The sequence below is a fragment of the Eptesicus fuscus genome, chromosome 14 (assembly GCF_027574615.1).
Source record: "Eptesicus fuscus isolate TK198812 chromosome 14, DD_ASM_mEF_20220401, whole genome shotgun sequence".
Classification (NCBI taxonomy): Eukaryota; Metazoa; Chordata; class Mammalia; order Chiroptera; family Vespertilionidae; genus Eptesicus; species Eptesicus fuscus.
In genome coordinates, this window is record NC_072486.1 from 46,171,525 (window position 1) to 46,196,754 (window position 25,230).

At 50.6% G+C, this 25,230-nt stretch overlaps 1 protein-coding gene across 1 annotated transcript in view; it reads right to left on the minus strand.

Moving 5' to 3' along the window:
* Positions 1-15,001: 15,001 nt before the first annotated feature.
* GLI3 (GLI family zinc finger 3) overlaps positions 15,002-25,230 on the minus strand; it is a 279,986-nt gene continuing 269,757 nt past the window's right edge. The window contains exons 13-15 of the mRNA XM_054726279.1: positions 22,518-22,808; positions 18,281-18,608; positions 15,002-17,406 (exon numbers count right to left, since the gene is read on the minus strand). Coding sequence (XP_054582254.1) covers positions 15,068-17,406; positions 18,281-18,608; positions 22,518-22,808 — 2,958 coding nt within the window. The 3' untranslated portion in view covers positions 15,002-15,067. The remainder of the gene's footprint in view (positions 17,407-18,280; positions 18,609-22,517; positions 22,809-25,230) is intronic.

Here is a 25,230-nt window from a genome sequence, read left to right on the forward strand (position 1 = left end):
TCTTTCCCCACCTGCCCAGAGGGCAGAGGCGGGCAGGCATGCTATTCCCGCCTCGACCACGGGGTGGCAGTAGCAGCACGGGATGAAGGAGCTGCGCCCTCTGAGAAGCCGCCGTTCAATGACATCCAGGCCAGCGGTAGCGCCTGGTTCCCTCCAGGCCTGTGGTGAGGGGAATGTGTGGGGAGGGAGGGAAGTGGCAGTCACGTCTTAGGAGATGGATCTGATAGCTCCGCCTTCTGGAAATACACCGCACCGTTCTCTCACAGGCGTAGGGAACTAGAGAGAGCAGTCAAGGGTCAGGGATTTTTCTCTTGCCAACATTGTGCACCAGACCCTACCTTCGGGCCCTAAATTCCCTAAGGCCAGGCCTGTTCTCATGGTATATGGGGCTTCCTGGGTCACAGAGTTATGACGTCCAGACAGCATTGTTGACCCGGTCCGGCCTCCTTTCTCTCCTGAAATGCCCTCGGAAAGCACACACTTCCCACTTACTTCTGTCTCTTCTCAGGTGCTGGTCCTTGGGACCAAGCCAAAATGTGTGCACCGGTGTTTGAGGCCTGGTCCCTCTCAGCCTGAGTTTTCACTCCTACCAGTCTTTGCCCTATAACCCCTTCTCTAGCCAAACTTGTCTCTTTGCTTCTCCCATCCCCTCCCCGGAACCCACCCAGGATCTATGTTCCTTTCTCGGGCTATTGCCTGTGCATTCCTCTGCCCCCTCCTCATCGGAAAGGCGACCTGTCTGGTCTCGGCATCTCACTCGTGTCCTTGGAACCCTTCCCTGATGTCAGAAACATTGGGAATAATGCCCACCGTCTGCCTGGTACCACCAGCATCGCACCAAGGTTAGCTCACCCCATCCGCACTGCCACAATAAACTCGGTCCCGTGTCCGCTGGTTTTACAGATGGGGACACTGAGGCACAGTGATGCTGACGCACCCAAGTTTCCACCGTTAAAGCGAGCAGGCGGGGGCCATAAATTACCGCCTCCGTGTAGGTGAGCACACTCCCTGCCTCTGAACTCAGAGAGGGAGACGGTGGCCACGCCTGCCTGTGGCCACGCTGCCCTCCAGCAGCCTGCTCTTCCCCAGGCGCTCCGTCCGCTGGTCCTTACACGCCTTCCCTCTACCACTGCCAAGCCCAGGGGTGCAGACCTGCTAGAACCAGCAAACAAACAGGCAACCAGGAAGCACTGTCATCGGGGCAGATAACTTCTGGAACCTCACAAAGTGACCGCTGAGCCGCACGGATGAGGCGTGGACACTCCACCACTGCAGAGGGGGCATCCTCCTACGCTCCCCACGAGTGGCCATGGGAGCCAGTGTGGGCGGCTGTGACAGTGACAGCAGAGCAGGCAGCGTGGTGAGACCTGCACATGGCTGTGTCCACCTTGGCCAGGTGCACCCCCAGCCCTTCCTGCTGGTGCTCCCCAGCTCACCCTGCAGAGCCGCTCCCTTTCACCTGGTTTGCACTCAGCCTCCAGGCCTGCTAGCTTGAGCTGAGGTCCTGAGCAATGCGGGGGAAGAGGCAAGTTGCAGGAATATCAGCGGGCATTCCCGAGCTCCTGTGTGCTCTCGGATCAGTGCAGACACAGTTACCCATCCCAGCCTCACCAGCCTACGATGCACCTTCATTCATCCTCAGAACCGCCCTGCTCGGTCCCGGGGGAGCGCAGGGATGAGCTGGCCTGGTCTCAGCCCCAGAGCCTATGTCCGTTTGACGCCTTGAATGAGTGTGTTTCACTCATCACACGTTTCCATGATTGCCCATTTTACCTGTGGCCACCATACGTTTAGTGGCCTCCACCTGTCTTTTCTGCACTTCGTGCTGTGTGTGAAAATCGTTACGATCGTACAGGAAGAACCTGGCAGCCTGAGCTGAGGTAGGAAGGTGAGCGGGAGTCCCATCTCCTTGCCCCGTCACTGGTCTTTCATGCTCTTGCCCACACCCACATGTTGTTAAAGGATTCTTTTATATATATATTATTGATTTTTTACAGAGAGGAAGGGAGAAGGATAGAGAGTTAGAAACATCGATGAGAGAGAAACATCGACCAGCTGCCCCTGGCACACCCCCTACTTACTGGGGATGTGCCCGCAATCAAGGTACATGCCCTTGACCTGGAATCGAGCCTGGGACCCTTGAGTCCGCAGGCCGACGCTCTATCCACTGAGCCAAACCGGTTTCGGCTGTTAAAGGATTCTTAATAACATGGAAAAATAGCCATCATTAAATGATATGTGTAAAAGAAAGATCCAGAACTAGAACACAAAATATTTTTTAAAATATATTTTTATTGATTTCAGAAAGGAAAGGAGAGAGAGAGAGAGATAGAAACATCAGTGATGAGAGAGAATCACTGATTGACTGCCTCCCGCATGCCCCACACTAGAGATTGAGCCTACATCCCGGGCATGTGCCCTGACTGTGAATCGAACTGTGACCTTCTGGTTCTTAGGTCGATGTTTAACCACTGAGGCACATTGTCTAGGCTAGAACACAAAATATTAACAGCAATTATTTCTGGGCGATTGAATGACAGATAATTTCTACTTTCTTCTGATGTTTTTCTGTACAAGAAATATGTACTCATTTTATAAGAAAATAAATTTTATTTGAATAAACTGCATTACCAAAAAAGACTGAGAATAAATACGCACATCAAAATATTAAGAGTGTATTTGCAGCCTGGCTGGCATGGCTCAGTGATTGAGCATTGACCTATGAACCAGGAGGTCACAGGTTTGATTCCTGGTCAGGGCACATGCCTGGGTTACGGGCTTGATTCCCAGTGTGTGTGTGTATGTGCAGAAGGCAGCCGATCCGTGATTCTCTCTCATCATTGATGTTTCTGTCTCTCTCTCCCTCTCCCTTCCTCTCTGAAATCAATAAAAATATGTATATTTTTAAAGAGGGTTTGTGCACAGAAATACAGTGTATTTCTAACCACGAGACTCACCCGTGGACCATGTTCTTAAATTCAATAGATGATCGTTTATCTTAAACACTAAATAGTTGGAACACCCAAAGGACAAAATTTGTGATAAAATAATTGCTAAGAAGTGATCATCCACTTTTAAAACCATGCCGATAAAATAGCTGAGGAGGAATGGGCATAGGGAGAGGGCTCTGGGAGGCTGCTCAGGGGGTCTCTGAGCTCAGTTCTCACCACAGTACCAGGAGGTTTGGCTGCTGCTGACATGCTGTGCCTGCAGGATGGACTTGGGTTGTGCAAATGTGTGTGTGTGTGTGTGTGTGTGTGTGTGTGTGTGTACATGATAATGTAAAATGTCTTTTTAAAAAACTCATTTACTCTTTGGGGGTTAGAATTCTAAATTCTAGCATGAATCTTTCTCAGGAAGCAGCGGCAGTTTTTGCTCTGTTGGACTTTTTGACCCCGAATGAAGACATCTTGGTCGTGTTCTATTCTCGCCTCTAGAATGGGACCCAGGTGCACAGTCGGTGAGCTGTGTGAGGCAGAGCTGAAGGGCCGCACGGCGGGCGGGCCGGCCTAGATGCCTCCTGTGTAAGGAGCTCTGGCTCAGCCCCTCTTCCCGCACACCGGGGCTTCGCCCTGCTCTCCCGCCATGTGGAACCACGCCTGGGGGAGGGAGAAAAACTCGCAGGAGAAGTAAATGCTCGGTGAGTACTGGCTGGGTGCTGCTGGTGCCAGGCATCTTATAGCCACCGTCCCAAACCCTCCTCATGACAGCTCCGGGTAGACACTACTGAAGCCACTTCTGCGGATGAGCACTCTGAGGCCAGAGGCCCCCGGGAGCTGCACACGGGAGCGGAGGAGGTGCTGGCCCGGCCCGATCCAGTGGGGCCAGCTCTTCTCCGTACGCCGGGACCTGTAGCTCCAGCCACTTCTCGCTCCCATCCACTCTCTGTTCTCAGTCTGGACGTTTCCAAGGAGAAGCCCGTGTAATATAATAAACATTAGAGGGACGTTTAACAACCCTTGGAAACTCCCGGGATAGGGGTGTCTTTGTGATGCATGAGCCCTTTGGATCACACCTGAGTTTATGTTCTTGAGGTGACTCCCGGTGGTCCTAGGTGGCTCCAGAATGGGGGCTGGTCACCAGGGGAAGCCACCATACGACTAGAGGGTTGAGGCTGAGCCAGTCTGGCTTCTGGGAAGGGAGGGGGCTGAAGTTTTCATTCAGTCACCTGGACAGTGATTTTGCGATGTTGCCCACATAGGAAAGGCCAGTGAGACCTCTGGCACTGAGACTCAGTGGAGCCGCCTGGCTGGGGAACACATTGATGTGTCTGGCAGGTGACAGGATTCCACAAGGGGTGGGGGTGCACAGAAGCTCTAGGGGCAGGACCCTCCAGAGCTCGCCCTCCGCATCCTCCACATGGGTGTTCCTGAGTTGCATCCTTTATCATAACACTGTGAGCCCTGGCTGGTTTGGCTCAGTGCATGGAGTGTCGGCCTGCGGACTGAAGGGTCCCAGGTTCGATTCCAGTCAAGGGCACATGCTTGGGTTTTGGACTCCATCCCCAGTAGGGGGGTGTGCAGGAGGCAGCCAACCAATGATTCTCTCTCATCATTGCTGTTTCTATCTCTCTCTCCCTCTTCCTTCCTCTCTGAAATCAATAAAAATATATTTAAAACAAAAAAACTGTGCACACACATATAGCACTTTGAGGAGTTCTGTGAGTCCTTTTAGAGAATTATCAACCTGAGGGAACCCCTGAATTTGTAGCAGGTCAGTCAGAAGTTGAACTTGAGGTTGGCTTCTGAAGTGGGGGCGGTCTCATGGAAGACTGAGCTCTTAACTCGGAGTCTGCTAGCACCACCGTCGGCTGGGTGAATGCCAAAACTGAATGGCAGGATAGCAGCTGGGGATGGTGTCAGGCACCCCTCTCCTTTACCCTTTGGGCACCCTACTCTGAAGGGGAAACCCTGTGTCCTCATGAAGCTGGGATCCTGGTGTGCATGGCCGGCAAAGATGGATTAAAGCAGCTTATTTTCAAAACCCTTCCTTTTGGCCGAACGATAAGTCCACTTGATTTAGGATGGTCTCGGGAAGCGTTTCAAACAAGCTGGGCCGCGGCCACGTTGGAAGCTGCTGGGTGTTCAGCTGGAACAGTGGGAAGTGATACTAAATCGTCTCAAACTGCACAGCAAGTGAAGACACTCCGGGTCAAGGCAACCCAAGGAAAGGCTGTTCCCCGGCCTCCTGTCTTCGGTCAATGGAACGTTCTGTTCTTTCCCCACATGCCTTGGAGACCAGGGGGAGTGTGCTTGTCACTGCCCCGCGGATGGAGGATGGAGCAGAGGCGGGTGAGAAAGGGTCAGCTGTTACCTCCACTTCAGTGACACATTTATCTCCACTCAAGGGGGAGGGGGTTCGGATGGGATCGCTGGACTTTGTTCTTTGCCTGAACTGCGGGGGAAATATTTTGATCATGATGCTTCATGACTTCATCTTTGAAAGGATGTAGGTCACGTGGGAGGTGCTGGGGGAGCGGGTGGGGTTTGTACAGGGAGCAGCAAGTTTCTTGAGAATGGCTGTGCAATTATTTATAATAGCAACCTAAGTGTCCATCAATACATGAATGAATAAAGAAGATTATATATATACTAGTGGCCCATTTGCAAGAAGAATCCTGCAAGTGGCTGCTGCGGCCATGTGTGCTGCCGCTGCCGCCACCATTGCTGCCTCCGCGCCTGCACCCGAGAGCCACTGCCGCCCGCCCCGCCCTGCCCTGCCCCGCTCCGCCCTGCCCCTCCCCGCTCCGCCCCGCCCCGCCCGGGCTTTCCCTCTGGCAGCCATCTTGCTTTCCACTTTTCCTCCCTCTTCCTTCTAAGTTGTCTTCAGTCTTCACTCCTCCCTCCCTCAGCGTATGCAAATTAACCGCCATCTTTGTTGGGTAATTTGCATACTCGCCCTGATTGGTCAGTGGGCGTGGCTGGTGGGCGTGGCTTGGGCACAGCGAAGGTGCGGTCAATTTGCATATTACTATTTTATTAGGTAGGATATATATATATATATATATATATATGTATATGTATATATATATATAGACATACACACACACTGAGTGGCCAGATTATTATGATCTCTGAACGCATAATAATCTGGCCACTCAGTGTATATCCTATATAATAAAAGGCTAATATGTAAATTGTCCCCTCGACCAGGAGTTCGACCAGCAGGCAAGCTGGCCAACTGCCCATGTCCCCTCCCCCTAGCCAGGCTGGCCGGACCCCACCCATGCACGAATTCATGCACCAGGTATTTATATGGCCTGGTGCATGAATTATATATATATATATATATATATATATATATATATATATATATATATAATTAAAGAATGCCCATGTGCCTTCCCAGGCGCTCGCCTGGGGAGGCACATGGGCATTCTTTAATTATTGTCAGCTGAACCCAGTGGCGTTGGCAAAGCCACACCCTGGGAACACGCTTTGCCAAAAAGGCAGATGTGTTCTCAGCATTGACTCTTACCTTTGCTCAGGTGTTGGGTCGGGTAGTGTGCTTTGATATGTAAATCCAGTCAAGCACCAGGAATGCTCCAGCCTACTCCAAAATGCAAATAATCTCCTTTGTCTTGACTTTTGGTGAAACTTCCTGGTGTTTGGGGGTATAAAATAAACGTGCTGTATCGGCTCTGGGTCATGTCTCTCCCTCAGAAGAGGACAGCGGTCCACCCGGTTCCCAGCCTTTTCCTTCTATTTTGTGTCTCTCTCTTTCTTTCATATTTCCTCAATCCCCAGCCCCTCTACTTGAAGAACCGGATCATCTCTCTTTCCGTGCTGGACACGGAAAAGAGAGACCCTGTCATATATACATATATATAGGCTAGATTATTATGCGTTCAGAGATCATAATAATCTGGCCACTCAGTATATATATATTTACCAGGATATGATTCATCCATAAAAAATAATGAAATCTTGCCATTTGTGACAACATGAATGGACCTAGAGAGTATGATACTGAGTAAAATAAGTCAGACCGAGAAAGGCCAATACCATATGATATATCACTTATGTGTGGAATCTTAAAAACAAAGTAAATGAGCCAACAAAACAGAAAAGAAGTCTTATATAGAGAGAATGAAGTGATGCTTGCCAGATGGGAAGGGGGTTGGGGATTGGGTGAAAAGGATTACAAAGTGGAAACGGCCAGTTATAAACATGGTCACGGGGAGGTAAAGCACAGCATAGGGAATAGCGTCAATAACATTGTAATAACTGTACATGGTGTCTGAGGGGTCCCAGACTTATCGGGGTGATCACTTTGTAAGTTATAGAAATGTCTAGTCACTATGTTGTTCACCTGAATCTAATATAATATTGTATATCCGCTGTAACTAAACAACTTTTAAAAACATAGAAAAAAGAGTGGCTGTGCCATGAATCTGTAACTGCTAGTCAGTCACCCGGGAGCGCCTGTTACCCCAGGTGCCCGGGAAGAAACCCCGGATGCAGGACACTGTAGACATCCCCCGCGTGTGGCATAGCCACTGGGCCGTTTTGTTTGTTAGCCAATTTTATTTTTCTTGCCTACCAAGTTTGCTGTGTATTTAAAAAGTACCTCTGGGAACTGCCTGGAGGTGTGTTTTGGGTAAAACATCTGGGGGTGTCAAAGCCATCCTCAAATGAAAATGCAGTCGACGCCCTGGAGACACAGCCCCTCATCCTGGCGGGGAGTGAAGCAGCTCTGTGCCTTCTGCTCCGCCTAGGAGCCCGGCGCACCTCCGTCTCCACGCCTGGGCGGAGGCGGAGGAGGAGAAGGGAGGTAGCGAGCTGCTTGTCTCCTTCCAAACAGCAACAACATTCCTTGGCTTGACTGTTCAGTAATCCCCTGCCAGCTGGCTGCCTCCCTCTCCCGCTGGGAATGCCGTGAATCTCACCTCCGCGCACTTGGCCCTGGCAGCCCCAGGGCTGGAGGCCTGCATCTGCCAGCTCACAGGAGCTGCAGCCAGACTTCTGAGCGGGGATCATCAGGGCCCTTCACAGCTGCAGGGGAAGAACACCGACCTGGGGCCGCCGGCTTCACAGCCCACCGGGCTGCTCGCAGGAGCAGCCTTCCCTGTCCCTCTCCGGGCCTTTTCGCAGGGGCTGAGGTTCTCAGAGCAGCCCAGCCAAGGAGCACACGTGCTTGGTTCTCGTCCCGCCTCCTCTCGCCCTGGCCTCAGAGAAGGCAAACCTCTACCTCCTAAGCTCTCCAGCTGGTACTCAGGGCTTCAGCACACACAGGAGGGACACACGGGGTCACAAACAGTCCCAGACACACACTGGGGGGAGTTATCCCCACGTTCAGGCACAGAGAGCCAGGAGAGGGGTGCCTGCTGCGATGTCCCGCTCGCACACACTCCAGGACTAGACAAGGGCAGGTCCTGGGGCGGCTTCTCTAATTGGAGTCACTGGGAGTGTTTCTGTAGATGGAGCTTCAGCAAGAAGCCTGTGAGACGCTGCAGAGCAGGGGAAAACGTACAGCCAACCCAGGCAGCGTCTTGCCCTGCTTGGCAAAGCTCAGCCAGCCCACGGCCTCCTCCCTCCCCGGGAGGGCCCCAGCCAGTGCTGCTGGTGCTCCTTGCCGCTTGGTCACAGACCTGCCAGGCCACCTGTCAGCGCTCGCTCAGCCAGGCTGGGAAGGCACCCACAGAAGAGAACCTGGGACAGGAGGGAGGTATGACCAGAGCCTGCAGAGGTAAGACTGAGGCATTAACCGGCTACTTTAAAAAAATATATGTATTTGTATTGATTTCAGAGAGGAAGGGGGAGGGAGAGAGAGAGAGACAGAAACATCAATGATGAGAGAGACACATCGACTGGGTGTCTCTTACATGCGCCCCGACCAGGGCCAGGGATCGAGCCTGCAACTGAGTTACGTGCCCTTGACCGGAATCGAACCTGGGACCCTTCAGTCCGCAGGCCCACGCTCTACCCACTATGCTAAACCGGCTAGGGCCCTGTTACTTTATTAAATAAACAGTCATGTAACATAAAGCAAAATAACCCCGAAGCACTACTCACTGGGAAATCCAATGAAGTTTCTTGCCTACTTGGCGAAGAGCTAGAGACAGAAAGCCCGGACGATGGGACCTGGTCTGCCCCAGCACCCCACTACCTTGGGGCTTTGCTGACTGGCGGGAGCCTGCCTCCAGGGGCCGGGAAGAAGCTGGGGCAGAGCCCGCCGGGGCCCTTGCTGGCTCACTCTCCTGCTCCCCAGGGGCAAGGCAGCTTGTGCTGCTCCAAGGGCAACCCCGCACTCCCCCTTCTCTCCACGTGTCACCCACAACCACTGCCAAAGGCATCTTTCAAAGCTATTTTCCCAGAAAAAATAAAAATAACCTTCTACCTGAGTCTTATGCCCAGTAAGTCCAATCTGGATACCCTAGTGAAATAGCAATGAGTATTTACTCTCTGCTCCATGCTGTTCCATCCTATCACCCACTCCTTTCCTCACTCTTCTCTCATTCTGTTCACTGGCCTCTCTGACACAGGCCAGACCCCACTGCATCATCAGAGGCCGGTGTCACCTTTGGATCCCCTCAGCTTCTGACCTCCTGTACCCAAACCACACATCTGGCTAAACCTGCTCTCATGCTTACCTCCCTCTCTCTTGTCCCCGGACAGGTGATCTGTCCCACAATCCAGTTAGTTCCAATGCTTGCTCCATTTTCCTTAATATCAGCTGCCTCCTGTCCTCTCCTCTTTCCTATTAGATAATCAATGGGGTCAAGCCTTGATTGTATTTGGAATAGTCAATACAATATAAAGTAAAACCAAAGGGGAAACACTACCATGGAAATAGAGAGAAGACCCTGGCAGAAAAAGGGATAAGTATGACATTAGCAGTGGGTTAAATTTTTCCCTCTAAAAAAAAACTTTTCCCCCTCTATTTTTCTATTATATTCTCTTTTGGGCAGTAGATAATAGTACCTCTGAATTCCAAAAATTACTTAAAATACATCTTTATTTTTTAACTAGGGACCCGTTGCAGGAATATTTCCTGCAAGACTTCTGGCAGGCTTCCCTCCTGCCCCCCCACCTCTCCCGCTGAGGCGGGCGGGGCGGGGCGGGCCGAACAGGTGGGGCGCCTCCCGCCTGTCCCACCCACCCAACCCAGCCCGCCTCGCCCCTAACTCCCGACCCTCTGCCCCTGCTGACGCAGCTGCCTCTGTGGCCTTTCGCTGCCGCCGCCTCTGATCACCCTGACCTGCCGCGCACGCTGCCGCCGCCTCCTCGGCCCCTCGTGCTGCTTCTGCTGCACACCCCACCTGCCCACCTGCCCCACCACGCGCCACCCGCCTCGCCACGCCCCGCCCGCAGCCACCACTGCCTCCAAGGCCACCGCAGCCTCGCACACCACCCGCCACGCCCCGCCTGCCGCCTCCACTGTGCGCCCCGCCCACCACCACTGCTGCCACCACTGTGGCCGCGTCGTCGCTGCTCACACTGCTCACCACCACCTCAGAGGCAACCATGGCCGCGTGCTCCACAGCTGTGCCGCCACTCACCCGCGCAGCCGCCATGCTTTCTGCTTTCTTCACTCCTCCCTCCCTCAGCATATGCAAATTAACCACCATCTTGTTCGCTCTGATTGGCTGTGGGCATAGCGAAGGTACGGTCAATTTGCATATTACTGTTTTATTAGATAGGATAATGTGTCTTTATTGCTTTTAGAAAGGAAGGGAGAGGTATAGAGACTGAAACATCGATGAGAGGAAAACATCATCTATCAGCGGCTTCCTGCACGCCCCCTACTGGGGATAGAGTCTGCAACTGGGGCATGTGCCCTGACTGGACATCGAACCAGTGACCTCTTGGTTCATGGGTCACTGCTCAACCACTGAGTCCAATCAGCCGAGCTAAAATACATCCTTAGGAGATACCATTTGCATTGCAGCTGCACCACTTTGCCTCAGACTCTGCCTCCTTCCTGTCCTTCACAGGAGGCATCTTCTAAGCAAAGCTGACTCGTACCTGCGTGCCTGCTCACAGACGTACAGGAGGCTGTGTCATGCACCACACTCCCCATTTTCCTTTCTATTAGCCTCATTTCTTATTTATTTTGACTTGCTGCATGGCATGCATCTTCCTAAGCTGAATATGGATATCTAAGGCTGGGCACAAATTCCTTTTTTTTTTTTTTCTTTCTTTCTGAATTCATTTGGACACGTTATGTGAGGGATCTAGTTAAGAAAGCAACGAATTTGGGGTTTATGGGAGAAAGTTCTCCCTTGTGATTAAAACAACGTGAAGCATCCCTATGACAGGGAGAGGACAGGGACTTCGTCCCTCACCAGTTCCCTGGGCCGCGTGCAGGTCGCCTGTACAGTTGAGTGCATGAGGCCCTGGCCATCACTGTGGCCTGAGATACCACCAGTGCCCTTGGTTGCTGGCTGCAAGGACACCTGCTGCTGTTCAGACAGAGGAAGGGGCCCGTTTGGAGTCCGTTACAGAAATCTGGGGAATATTGACAGGAAAATAGCAGGCAAATGAGGTAAGCGGTTTAACCTTCATCTGAAGCCAGTTATTAAAAGCCACATAAAAGTGGCCTTATACCGTGTCAGATTTTCTGTTGATATGTGTCCTCCCTCAGACCCTTTGAAATGAGAGGATAATATATAAAAGAGGGACACGTTAAGCCGTTGGCCTCTGAATCCCATTTAGGTCCTTCCGCACAGAGTTTGGCAAACCATAACATTAAGGAAAACCGATCCTGGTTACAAGCGGTGTGTCCAGGCACACACCCTCAACTCTCACTAGCAGGAATGTCAGCATCTCCTCCGCCTTAGAGATGAGGGATCTGGGTCTCCGAGCACCAGGGCACCTGGCTTGCTGTGTGTGGGGGTCTGTTCCAAACACAGGCTCTGGATTTTTCCAAGGAAAGCATTCTTTCCATCCATCTATGCATTAAATAGGCAACACACTAAGATGTTCAGTACAAAGAGTTTTTTTTTATTGACATCGTAAGAAACATTGTTCTTTCTCTTTGTTACAAAAGGACTAAGTGGTTCTGAAAGCAAAAGTCGAGTCCATCTGTGGCGGCTGCACTCTGGGCTGGAGGCGGGCGCGGGGCATCGCTCTGGCGGCGGGCCGATGCCAGGGAGGCCCGGGGCCGGCCACGTCCGGACGCTATGCCTACAATACGTAAATGTATTTACATGTCTTTCTTTTAAAAAAGGATTACACATTTTATTTTTTAAAAATCTAAAAAAGGTGAAAAAAATGAACTTGTACTTTATCTTACACGTTTGCAGGATACACAACAGTAACTTGTCCGAAGAGAACATCCTCCTATCGGTTCAAAACAACACGGGAAACCAGGTTACAAGACAGCTCAGACTCCGCTACCGTCGCTACAGGCGTGTGCTCTCCGCTGGCTGGGGCGCATGCAGCCTTGACTTCTGATTGGGCAACACCAAATGGTCCCTTGCATCGACACGATGAACACAAAATAAGGCACGTACATCGCAAGAATCAAAACTCTGTGGCTCGGGAGGATGAGCCCACGTGTGAGGAGCAGGGCACATTGAACTAGTCTCTAATTCGTTCTTTAGAAAGTAAAACAAAGATGGTCTGACATGTAAAAACACATTTAACAAAGATGTGAGACAGGAACACCATGCAGGAGCCTCCATAACAAAGGAGGATGTGACAAGAGTGACACGGCGGAGAGAAGGCTGGAGGCTTGGGGGTGCCTCCCACCACAGGAGGTGCCAAGTCTACAGAGACCCACATCCCGACAGGACACTCCTCAACGGCCCCAGAAGACCTTCCTGCCACTGACGGTCACAACAGACCCGTCGCTCTGAGATTTCCAGGTGGAGAAGGAGCCACGTGCTGCACCGGAATGAGTCTCCTGCACATCTCAAGGCAGGAGCAAGGAAAACATGTTTTCAGAAACTGGGCAACCCGGAGAATCACCGGAAGCCAGAAGAAAAAGCAGAGGCACAGATGATAAGGGAAGTAGGGGAACTGAGGAACTGGGGTCCCACCCAGCAACTCCTGAGGAAAGTACTCAGGCAGAGGAGAACAGAGATAGGGCGAAACCACAAGAGCAGTGAGGATAAGGCCTGGACCTGGGGACTTGGAGGTTCCTGGAAAAAGGAGACACTGGGAATGGATCGCTGATGTTGTGACCCGATCAGGAGGACCTACCTGATGGAGGCAGGAAAAGCCTCGCTCTTCCCTTTGAAAGGGGGAGAGACTCGACTGTACTGAGCTCAGATCAAGTAGCTGTTTTTTTGCTGCTGGGCTCTGTTCCAACGCGGATGCATCCTTTGATTTAAAAGAAGGCGCTGCTGCACATGGGAGGATGGCGGGATGTGGAGGAGAAACCCCAGCATCCCTCTGCTGATCTCGGGGACATCCAGGGGAAGGCAAACCCCGCTGTCTTATGTACCTCCACGCTGAGGTTCTTGGTCCAAACCAGAGAACGTAAACATGAGAAAAACGGGCTAGTCCTCACAGTCTTTCTATTATCCAACATGTTATTGCATCTGACGTTGCCTTTCTGAAGCTCATTTAAATGGCAGGAGTAAAGGGGAAAAGCCACACGACGGAACCATGAGTCACTTTGGATAAGTCCAACTCCAGGATCAACGGGAAGAACCCAGCAGATAGCCTCAGGTGTTAAAATTTTAACAGTTGACCTATTTTTGTAAGTAAAACGCTGGATCATCCATGTACCCTGTGCACACACAGTATGTTCTTTATGTGTATCCACTGCACATAGGAAGTAGCTACACTCTTCTAATCGTTTAATCCAAAACAAAAGGACAGACTGAGCCCACAGGAAGGGTTAACTGCAGAGAACATTTAATTTCTTAAATGGATGCAGCATTTAACCGACAGGGTATAAAAAGGCATCCATACAGCTGCTAGACATCCCACCTAGTCTCTCAAATACCAAAAATGGTCAAAGCAATTTATTCCAATTATCGTTGTGCGTGAGCTTTTCCTGTTACAACTAAATTTCATAAATCCCTGAAAATAGGGCGCTTAGAATAGAAGCAGTCCTTCCCTATGTCAGTGACAGCCAGCTGTGGGATTGTACTTAGCACTACATATAATCGATTCTCAGTTATCTAGGATAATGGTAAAGAGATGGAACTGATCAACAAATATGGCAAACCTACAAATACTCCCCAAACTAGTTAGTCCTACGCAACAGCTTCAACCTACAACCCACCTAAGCTTCTCACGGGAACAGAAGAAAGAAGCAGCGTGCCTGCGTGCCATCCACCGGCTTTCCTCCTCCTCCTGGGAGGCTGCCTGGCACGGAGCGCTCACAGAGAAGGAGGCAAAGTGGATAACTGAGAACTGACCCTACAGACCTGCCCCCCCCACCCCCCGAAGCACCCGGTGGACAGGAAGAATTTTAAACCCAAACTGTGAGCAAATGACTGATGTTCAAGAGCCCCAAGTTTCCACTTGTGGCGACTGTCAAAAGCATGCCCTGAACTGAGTTAGGGGCGGGGGGCATGTCAAAACATCTGTGTTCTATGCGACAATTCACCCGCAAAAGGTTCTTAAACTCACTATCCATTCTTGTGCCCAATGTGGGAATTTAAACAAACAAACAAACAAGAAACAAAACAAACACTGGGCGAATGGAAAGGACAGTTTAAAAGGTGGAATCAAGCCTTTGGTCAGAGGCTTACCAACTCCTGTTTCCTGTGAGTCACAGAGGAATAGGTCACACCCTTTCGTCTGACCTCTTCGAAAAGAAAGAAGAACATGCACATCACACATTTATACTGGTTTACTAAGAAAGGGGGCAGACTCACAGGGTTTGTTTTTTGTTTTTGTTTAAAAAAGGGGGATGTTTCGAGTGTAACAATACTGATTCAAACTGAAATGGAAGACAGTCTCCCTAGAATACTTTAGGGTTTTTCAGAGTCCTTTTCCATAAAAGGAATATACTTGAAACACATCCCAGGATGTGAGATGAGATTGCTAAAATACATACAGAACTAAAAAAAAAAAAAAAAAAAAAGCCAGCAAAAACAATGACTCAATGTAACCGTTTAAACTCCTAAAGTTTCACGTCCGTTGGCAGTCCTTTTCCCCGGCGCCTATTGCATAACTGCAAGGAATTTGCTTTCTTCCGCGAGGGAGGTCAGCAAAGAACTCATGTCCCCGATGGCCATGTTGGTGGTGCTCACAGACAGCGCTGGCAACGGCACGGACGTTCGCGGCGTCGTGAGGCGGGAGGAGCTGTGGGAAAGGTTCTGAATGATACTTGGGCTCAGGGCTCCTGACATCAAGCTGGCGTGGTCCCCGTCATCTATGATGGCGTCAAAATCAATCTGCACCCCGTCCAGGTCGTGGCTGTCGAGGCTGTCGACCGTGCTCGTCACCTGGTTAGCGCCCGGGGACAGCAGCTCCGCGTTCTCGGGGCCAGCCCCCTGCAGCAGGCAGCTGGCTTCTGAGAGGCAGAACGAGCCAGTTTTCAGGTCTTGCTGGCTGAAGCCCATGCTTTGGTCATAGAACTGACCAGAGTAACTCTGCACGCTGGAGCAGAGTTGATGGGGCTGCCCTGGTGTCTCCATCTTGATGCCGTTGACCCTGCAGGTCTGACTGCTGTCACCGTGCTGCCCCGGCTGCAGAGCGAGGCTGCCTCTCGGCACTGCCTGGCGCCTGCCGCCTCCGTAGCCGGCGCACGGCTGGTAGTCCCTGACGGCTGCCATGCCGGACGGCTGGCCCCCGAGGCTGGGAGGCCCGGGCAGGCCGCTCTCTGGCCCTTGATATACATTGGTATGTGAGGTAGCGCTAACCTGCCCCAGCATCGGCTGCCCGGGGCGGCCTGCCCCCTGGTGGTGCACGCCGTCGCTGAGCATCGGGTGGGCCAAGTACCCCTGCCCCACCGGGTATCGGGTGGGCACGCCATTCACCGCGCTGCCAGCGGACTCACTGGGCATCATGGGCAGGCTAAAATCTGGCTGGCTCCCATTCCCCTGCAGGGTGGTGCCTCTCAGCTTTGCCGCTTGAATCCCAGCACCACTGGCGCCGTCGAGCAAGCCGGGGGCCCCGGGCTGCCTGCTGAGGCAGTTCCCGTACTGCTGGGCCTTATAGGGCTGTTCGTGGAAGACAGTTCTGTTGGTGCTGGTCCCGCCGCTGTGGACCGCCAGGTGCTCGGGCCCGCCGTAGGCGCTGCAGTGCTCCCCGGGGCTCTGGTAGACCCCCGCTGGGCCGGCCCCGCTCCCCAAGGGGTTCGGCGGGTGGGCACTCACGTGGTTATACAACCCGAAGGCCCGCGCTGGCGGCGCTGTGGACCGCTGGCCACACTTGAGCCTGGAGGAGGACAGGTCGGCGCTGCCCGAGCTGACCTCGTTCCACTGGATGGGCAGGTCGGCTTTGCTGGCTTCGGGGCAGGGCTGCTCCAGCTCGCGGTACTGCTGGCCGGCGGCGTGGCTGTCGGGCAGCCCGGGCTGGTCGAAGTCGCCAGGCCCGCCCGCCAAGCTGGGCCCCTGGGGCGCTTTGCTGTCATCGGAGAGGGCGCTCTGGAAGTGCGGCTCGTAGCCAGCCTGGCTCTGGGAATTCAAATACTGCACCACGTCGTCCGGCAGGAAGTCCTCGTCGTTCAGGCTCACGTCGGTGTCCATGGTCAGGGACTCCAGGGTGACGTTCTCGGCGATGCTCGGAGGGCAGGGGGACGTGCGGAAGTGGCGGGGCGGCGGCCCGGCCTCCGGCCGCGTGTAGTTCTGCAGCACCAGGTTACGCTTTTCCAGGGCTGCGGGCAGCGCCGGGGGGTTGAAGCTGTGGAGGCTGTTGAAACGCTGGACCCTGGGCAGGGAGAGGCTCTCCGAGACCGTCCTCACCGGGTCGCTGGCTCTTCTCACGCCGTGGCCCAGCGCGTCCTGGGGCAGCAGGGGCCGCCGACCGTAACTGTGGGCTCCCCCGTCGCTACACCTCCGGGGCGGGTGGACCGGCGGCAGGGTCCCCGCGGACTCCCTGCCGTCCCCGAGCAGGGCCATCCTGGTCTTCAGGCTCATCCTTTCCATGTTGGGCAGCGGCGTGGGTGGGGGCCCGCCGGTGGCGGCCGCGTACTTGGCTTTCAGGCGGTACTGCTGGGCCGGCGTGAGGCTGAGCAGGCTGGGCAGCCCGTCGCACTGGCTGGCCTCGCTGGACCTGCGGGAGGCGTCGGTGGAGATGGGGTCGTAGGAGTCGGCCACGCTCACGTTCTGGGGCCGGCCCTCGGCCTGGGACGCCTCGCTGGACCGCCGGCTGGAGAAGCAGGGGGAGATGCCCGAGGAGCGGCGGCTGCTCAGGTACGCCGAGCTGATGGTGCTGGTGCTGCTGTCCCTCCGGTTGAGCATGTTCAGCATCGTGACGTCCACCCCGGAAAGGTCGCTTCTGTTGGGGAGGAGGGTCATGGGCCCGCCCAAACTGCAGCTGTTACTGGGCTGGGTGCCTGCAGAGAAAGTGTGGGAGAGGTGACTTCATTTCAGGACGACTTGATCCAGGCCTCGGCAGAGGGGGGGGGGGTAAAGGGCCAGGCGGGAACTGCTGTCAGTTCCCCACTCCGGGCAGCCTCCGTCACAGCCACCCACCTCTGCCTTGCAGCACCAAGAGCCACAGGCACCCGGAGGAGTGGGTGTGGCTGGAGGCCAATAAAACTTTATTTACAAGCTCACGGGCAAGTTCTGGCACCCTTGGTTAGACCAAACAGTAAGGACTGTCTGGATCAGTTCCATTCCTCACAGGCCGAATGCAAGGACGGAACGCAAAGCTCAGGCATGTACACAGCACTGAAGTTACAGGCACGTGTGTAGGCCACAGGCATTACAGGACATCACGTCCACACTCAGGGCTCCCTGTGACATCCTATGGAACCGAAACACACAATCTTCACCCTTGGGGGTGCTCCGGGCAACCAGTGTTAGCTCAGACGCAAAAACTGACCTGGGCGGACAGTGCAAATGGTTGCCTGCCTTTCCCCGAACTGGACAAACCTCAGGAAGGTGGCCGCTGGCCTCCTACTTTTAGAAACAAGGGACAGGCACTGACCACAGATGCCTCCGCTGCTGCCATTTCTTCACCTGGTCTAACCGTTACCATGTCAACCTCAGAGGACGAGTCATGCACAGGCTTACTTTCTGTGTCAGCATTATCCTTTTAAAATATGGACTCTCCATACATTAATAGGTCCGACTGCAGCATAATTTTAAGTCTGGTGGGAAAGCTAGCACACATGAAACCCAGGGCCGGTTCCTCTCACAGTATTGTGGCCGCGTTTAAAAGAACCGAAAACCCTGAGCAGAAACACGGTCTGACACGGAACTCACCGTTTCCTATGAGAGGAGAGACCGCAGGGGCTTTGGGGGGTAGGATGGGGTTCAGTCGCGGGAGCATTCCGTTCACTTGTTTGAGCCTTTCTAGTTTGACGTGCTCCATCCATTTGGTCCCTGCTGGGTTTCTCCTGGCTTGCAGAGCGAGGGCTGTGGTTGCAGTGGAAATGGTCGAGTCCATGATTGGGGTTTCGTCGATGGCACCGAGGTCTCCCACACCACCTCCTTCGCTCAGAGGAAGGTCGAGCCCACTGTTGGAATAGTTGCTGACGGGGGACTGTTGGCTGCTGCATGAAGACTGACCACCAGGGCTTGGCTGAGATGTCTGTCGGGGTCAAGAGAAAAGGAAAGAAATGTTACTGGAAAGGGAAAGGGAGAGGGAGCCAATAATGAGAGATGATGCAGATCAAGGCGTGCAGGACACTCCATGGGTTGAAGGAGAACTATGTTCTGGCAAATGGGGGTAGCCTTCCTCGCCCACAATGACTGATGAACCACCCAGTGGAGATGCAGTGCGGAGCGACAGATGGCAGGGACGGCTAGAAGTGGTGTGACTGACATGATAACAACCATGGAACCCTGTCCAAACGCCAGCTCTGCAAACACACCGCCTGGGTTCCAGTCCCACTTCCATGACTTTATTCTTCGGGCAAATGACTCAGCCACTCTAAACCCCAGTTTCCTTATCTATAATAATAAAAGCGCAATATACTAATTAGACTGGATGTCCTACGGACAACCTTCCGGACGAAAGCCGGGGCTGCGAGGGAAGCCCGGGGTCCCGGGTGCCAGAGGGAAGCCAGTGCCAGCAGCCAGGGGAAGGAAGGCCTACTCTTGCATGAATTTCGTGCATTGGGCCTCTAGTCTATAACATAAAGACATGTTATTTATCGTAGAGATTGTTGTGAGAATTAAGTGTGAAGCCCTGAGAGCACACTAAAAGAAAAAAAGAGAAAAGCCTGGGTAATAGGAACGGATTGGCTCAGAGAGCATTAGCGGTAATCATCCTAGTTGGTGTGAGTCCTTGGGTTCCTATATACCTGGGCTAATATACACCTGGAAGACATACTCCATAAGCACACACGACCTCCTCCCCATCTAGAGCCCCACCAAGCTATTCAGGGAGGGTTTGCCAAGCAACTTGTAATCTCTCCCCTTCCTTCTACACGTTCCCAAAGAGCAAAAGGTCTCTGGGGAGAGAGAACTACACTGCACGCACTCAACTACCGACCACTGTCGTCCCAGGTGGAGTGCACAGCGCTGTAAGGAGGGGGTTTAAGACACGGGTTACACTTTTTCCACAACCATAGTACACACACCCGAGCAGACGAACACTTATCAAGTGAGTGCCACGTGATCCACTAAGTCTGTGCTGGGCAACCAAGCAGATCAAAGTGCGAAACACAAATCTGGTCACAAGTAAGACTTGCTTACGTTTTTGCTTCCGCAGTCTTGGCGTGCCAGGCCACCTGCTCCTGCTCCTGCTCCAAGGTTCTCGGAGCAGCCCGGGCTTTGGGTGCCCTTTTCTCTGGATTGGCAGGTCAGAGTGTGTGTGTACGCGAAATTGTGCACATGCACACAAGCACAGGCAGACACACGCTGCCACGGGGCACGGAAGAAGGCACAAGTGCACTTATAATTAGAAAATCGATTAAAGAGGCTCAAACAGTTAACTATAGATTAAATTGCTAGCAAAAAAATGTATCCAGACTTTCCTCAAAGAAGGTGGTGCATGTCTGGTCTGGATTTACACTCCTCGATATGGTAATTAAATAGTCTTTTAGAACATCTGCTTGGTCGGCCCCAGTGTGATTTATTATGAAAACCTAGACAAATGAAACAATGAATTTCACCATCTAACTCCACATGTCCACAAGCTAAATGTTCAAAACACAGTGCTTCTAGGTTTGAAACATGTCTGAGTGATGTTCTCTATCAAAGCAATCACAATGCACAAACACTAAAGGAAAAGGAAATGAATAAAAATTAAATGTTCAAGTGAAAACAGAACAAGAAAGAAGCAGAGAAGCCGAAATTCCCTCACCTTATTACCCACTGTCCTTAGGAAGTAAGAACAAGACATTTAGGAGCATTGCACAGAAAGGGTGTTGGATCGATAAGAAAAAAGAAGAAAGAATTTAATTTTTAGCATGATGATCAAATCAAAGACAGGCTTTTACAGAAAGACCATTAGAAATGCAAATCTCATGTGCATTAGTAAATGTCTATGAAGATATCTACTGATATATCCCTAAGTGTGTGCACATATACACACATAACAGTCTCCTGTGGGAACTGATTGATTCATTGACAAGAAGGAGCCTCAGTTTCCTGACCTATAAAACATGGGGCCTCGTCTCAACCTCTGCGATCTCTTCTGGTCCTATGTTTCCAAGATTTAGTTACTTTATAAAATATTTTACATCTTGCAATACCTCGATGTCACTTGACCAAACTGCTATAAAATTTTATTCCTAGTTATCTTCTTTTTAAATAATGGGTGTGTGGAGAGGAGATGATGAGTTTTCTTGAGCCAGAAATATGCATTAAAGGAACAAGAGACTCTGGGTTCTTAGGACGTCCTAACAATACAAGTCGTTGTCTTTCGATGACACAATCTAAGAGACCACAAATTCACATTCCTTGTTTCACTGAACACTTGAGGATAAACTGTGGAATGTTCTGCACAATTAGTACACAGGAGGACTTTATTTTAGGAAGCTGATATGTGCTCCCAAGAAAAAGTATATAAAACACAGTTTATGACCTGGTTAAAGTACAGTGATCAGTCCTAATACAGATGTAAACTTTTTACTAAGGTGCTTTTTAAAAGCAATGTATAGCTACCCACCCAGTGGGAAATGATGATAAACCTGCATTATCTGCAATATGTGTGACCAGAGTTACTGTCATTAAGACTCGTAAGCCTTCAAAGACAAACTCACTAAGTCATTAAAATTCAGTAAAAGTCATTGAGTTCTACTCCATTAATTCTGGAATTGTATGTGCATCATTTCCTGCCCATACGGACTGCTACACCATGACATCATTCAGGAATTCATAGGTGTCTGTCTAATTGCTGGACTTTTCTAATCTTAAGAAAATGCTTCCTTGAGCTGAGTATAGGGTTGCCTGCCGGGTCATTTCCACGTGTCTGGAAGTCTAAGCATGTGACTTCTATCTGGTACCTTTCTCTGCCCCCACAGGGACAGACTACAGTCCAACACATTCGCAGAGCTGACTCCCTTAAACACGTGGCCATTGCCAGTGTACTGCCTCTCCTCTGATGGCTACCCTTTTCAGTTTTCTTGTTGTCTTTTGGGAACTCTTAGCTGTTTTATTAAGGCACATAGCTATATAAAGCAAAATGAAGTTAGAAAGAAGCTATAACAGTATAATAATCCACATATCCCATTCATCACTAAACATAAAGGTATTTGCTGGTGGCCTTTCAACCCCTCTCTTGCTCTCCACCTCCTTGGTTCAGACACCTCTGTGAAATGGTCTCCAGTCTACCAAACCAGTCTCCAGCATGGCACTAAAGCTGCCGTTTCTAAAAACTCAGCAGAAAAACATAATCCCTTATATCCTCGTGCCTACTGCGCACTGCCCTGAGGTCCCACGGCTGGGGCTTGGCTATGCCAGGATCTGTCTCTCCTTTTCCTGTCTGAGTGCTGAACTTGGCAGCACATCTCCCTCTGCCTCCTCCATCACGTCCTCGAGCTGCACTGGTGGTTAGCTCCCCTCTCAAAGGTTCTTACACAGATGTGTGCTAAAGCCCCACCACACGGAGTTATATTTGTTTCTCTGCATATCCCACTGGATTATAAGCCCCTGAAGAATAGAGACAATGGCTTATTTAACTTGGAATCGCCAGGGCAAAGAAGACAGAACACGTGTTAACAGAAAGACCCAATGAATGATTTTCTACATTACAGTGAAAATGTAGACAATCGTGTCTTTCTATCTGCCACAAGGTGGTACGGCTGCAGATCTACTTTAAAAACCATTTAGGAAACCTAGAAACTCTTTTTTTTGAACTGAGTTCTTCTCCGTGGAGCGACTTTGAGTAAGTAATCCAGGTCACGGAGGTCACTGAGCTTTGACCTCCTTCAATCAGAGAGCTCGATGCCGTGAGGATGGGGGCAGTCTATTCTCCCTCGGAGCTCTCCCCAGCTCTTGTAAAAGACCTAAGATGGCTTTGGGAAAACCAGAAGGAAAGTGAATGACATACCATGGGCTTCTCCGCCTTGACCGTTTTCACTTGGAGGCATTCCTCCCGCTTTGAGGTAGTGTTGCTGAGGTCCTTCTGCTCACCAAGGGCTCCCTGAGTCTGCCGCCCAGGTGACCTGGACTGGGAATGGCTGCCGGAATCCCGTGGTGGGGGGGGCCGAGGATGGATGTCCCCACGCTGCTTCTTGGTGACATGAGCCTCTGGGCCGTGCACTGTCTTCACGTGTTTCCGGAGAGAGCTGGGGTCTGTGTAGCGCTTAGTGCAGCCTGGGATTTTACACACATATGGTTTCTGCCAAATGCCACGAGAAGGAGATAACAGATGGTTATGAAAGTGATTATGCCCAAGCCCAACAGTCTTCTGTGGTTGCTCATTATATTTTTAATTCTTTAAAAGCACTTCCACAAAGCTTTGAGGTATTCAAATACCTCTAAATGATACAGAAGTTTAATAAAGGCCATTTGAACATGGTCCAGGGTCTAAAGAATCTAGCTTTAAGATATTAATGCTTTAGAGAGTGGTCAGGGAGAGCGAAGAACATACAAACTGCATTTATAATCTTGGAAACATTTATCCTTTGAGTAGGAAGAAGTATTGTAGTGTCACAGTAGGTTCTGAATAGCTATTTGATGATGATACGGATGATGATGATGACAGAGGAAGGCGTAAAAGATACCCATCATTTAATCAAAAGAATGCTATATACCTTTTGGGAGAGCTTGTGTTAAAAAAATATCTTATGGATGTCCTAGTTCTCAGCTCTAATATCACTCTACCCCCTTGAAAATGTGCTTTTTTACACTTAGGCAGAAAAAAAAAAATTGCCTACAGAGTCTTCCGGGTTAGGTATCATTAAAATACTGTCCGTTGGGTAGCATTACAATTCTGTGGGGATGGTCAGGGCTCAGAATATCCAGAACCTTTCTGATCCTCAGAGTTGTAAAGCCCTATTAGACGTTCCATGAAAGCTTACTCATAAACTGAAAAGGGCTAAGAGATGGTGTCCTGGAGATGAAGATTCCTGGCCTGGGCTCTGCTCCTGAGTACTAAGGTCTATAAGTTATTTCATGTTAATTTCATTTTCTATGGGGGCTAGTGATCAAGTCTACAGCTACAGTCACAGAAATTACATGGATGCATATAGCTGAATATTACTCAAATTACAGAATTGCTAGCATTGTATTCATAACCAATATCGGAATTATGAATTTGTTTACTTGACTTGAAATATATTCATGCATGCTTATATGAATATATACATATATCTATATCTACATACCAGAAGATGAGCTTGAGGTAAGCAATAATCATAAAAAGCATGATCAATATAATGCATCCATTATATCTAAAAAGATACCCTATCTTATAGAGTGTATGCATCTAAAAGATGTTTTTCCACTAAAAGCCCAAGAACAGATGGAGAGCTGCCTAAAATAATGATGAAAGGTCCTAATGTAGTGAAGCAAGAATTATGAAAATCATCCTGAGAGACTTCACCTCCAAATTTGAGATTCTTCTGAAATTTGGAATCAGGTGGAACTGATTCCCATTAGCTACGAATGACTTCTATTCAGGAGCTCCTGTGATTTACAGCATATATGTGTGTGTGTGTATATGTGTGTGTATATATATATAATATGAAGAAAATAAGCACATCGAACTCTTTGCATTAGGGACAGAAGAATGGCTCTGATGATTAGTGCTATTACCTTATAGTCCTCTGACATGGGCCCTATGCATGCTCACTGCCCGGCTATGACATGCTGCTCCATCAGCAGTCAGCCTGGGCTGCTTGGGGCAGGTGTATGGGGGATTGGAGGAAGGTGGGGGACAAAGCCAGGTCAGCGAGACATGTTTGAAGAGCTATTCTTCCTATAAATATATGCATGTGGCCACTATGGGTTCGCCTGGAAATGGGGACACAGCTATAAGTGGAATGAGTCTACAAATGTTCGCCAACTCTTGCATTTCAGGAACAAGAGCACATACGTGTGTGCCCAGGTGTCCTGCGTGTGAACATATAGACTTTCCACCTTCAAAAATCCAAAAAGACACAGGTTCTGGAAACTGAGGCTTCACAACAAAACACATTAGTTCAATTATGTAGCTTGGCACTCAAGTTTTGTTGTCACCCATGAGTAACATGAAATATAACTGTAGGCGAAGGTAAATGTTCTCAGACTTTCTCAGCTGAGGTACCTATATATCCTGCCCTGCATGCTCCACTTTTGGCGTGGCCAGTACCTTTCTGACTCACTGCACTGAAAGGTACTTTGTAAAGCAATTGATACTGTTTGTACTTGACTTTGTAAAATTTACCCAAAGAACTTTTTCAACACACATTGAATGATCTCTGCTATAGGCAAGACTCTCTGGACACAAAGTTGTATACAACAGGAGTTAATCTCAAGAATTATAAAATATGGTAAGAAAAATATAACAGCATGTAATTATCTACAATATAAAGTGTGCACGCTACAGAAGGATGTGGGCAGAAGGGAATCATATTTCAGTTAGGATGATCGCGAGAAGCATTAAATGTCTATATTGGGTATAAAAGAAACGGTAAGGGTCATGGTAAGGGTTAGATAAGATAATGTAGCTTGGCCGGTGTGGCTCAGTGGTGGAGTGTCAACCTATGAACCAGGAGGTTCAATTCTGCTCAGGGCACATGCCCAAGTTGTGGGCTCGATCCCCAGTGTGGGGCGTGCAG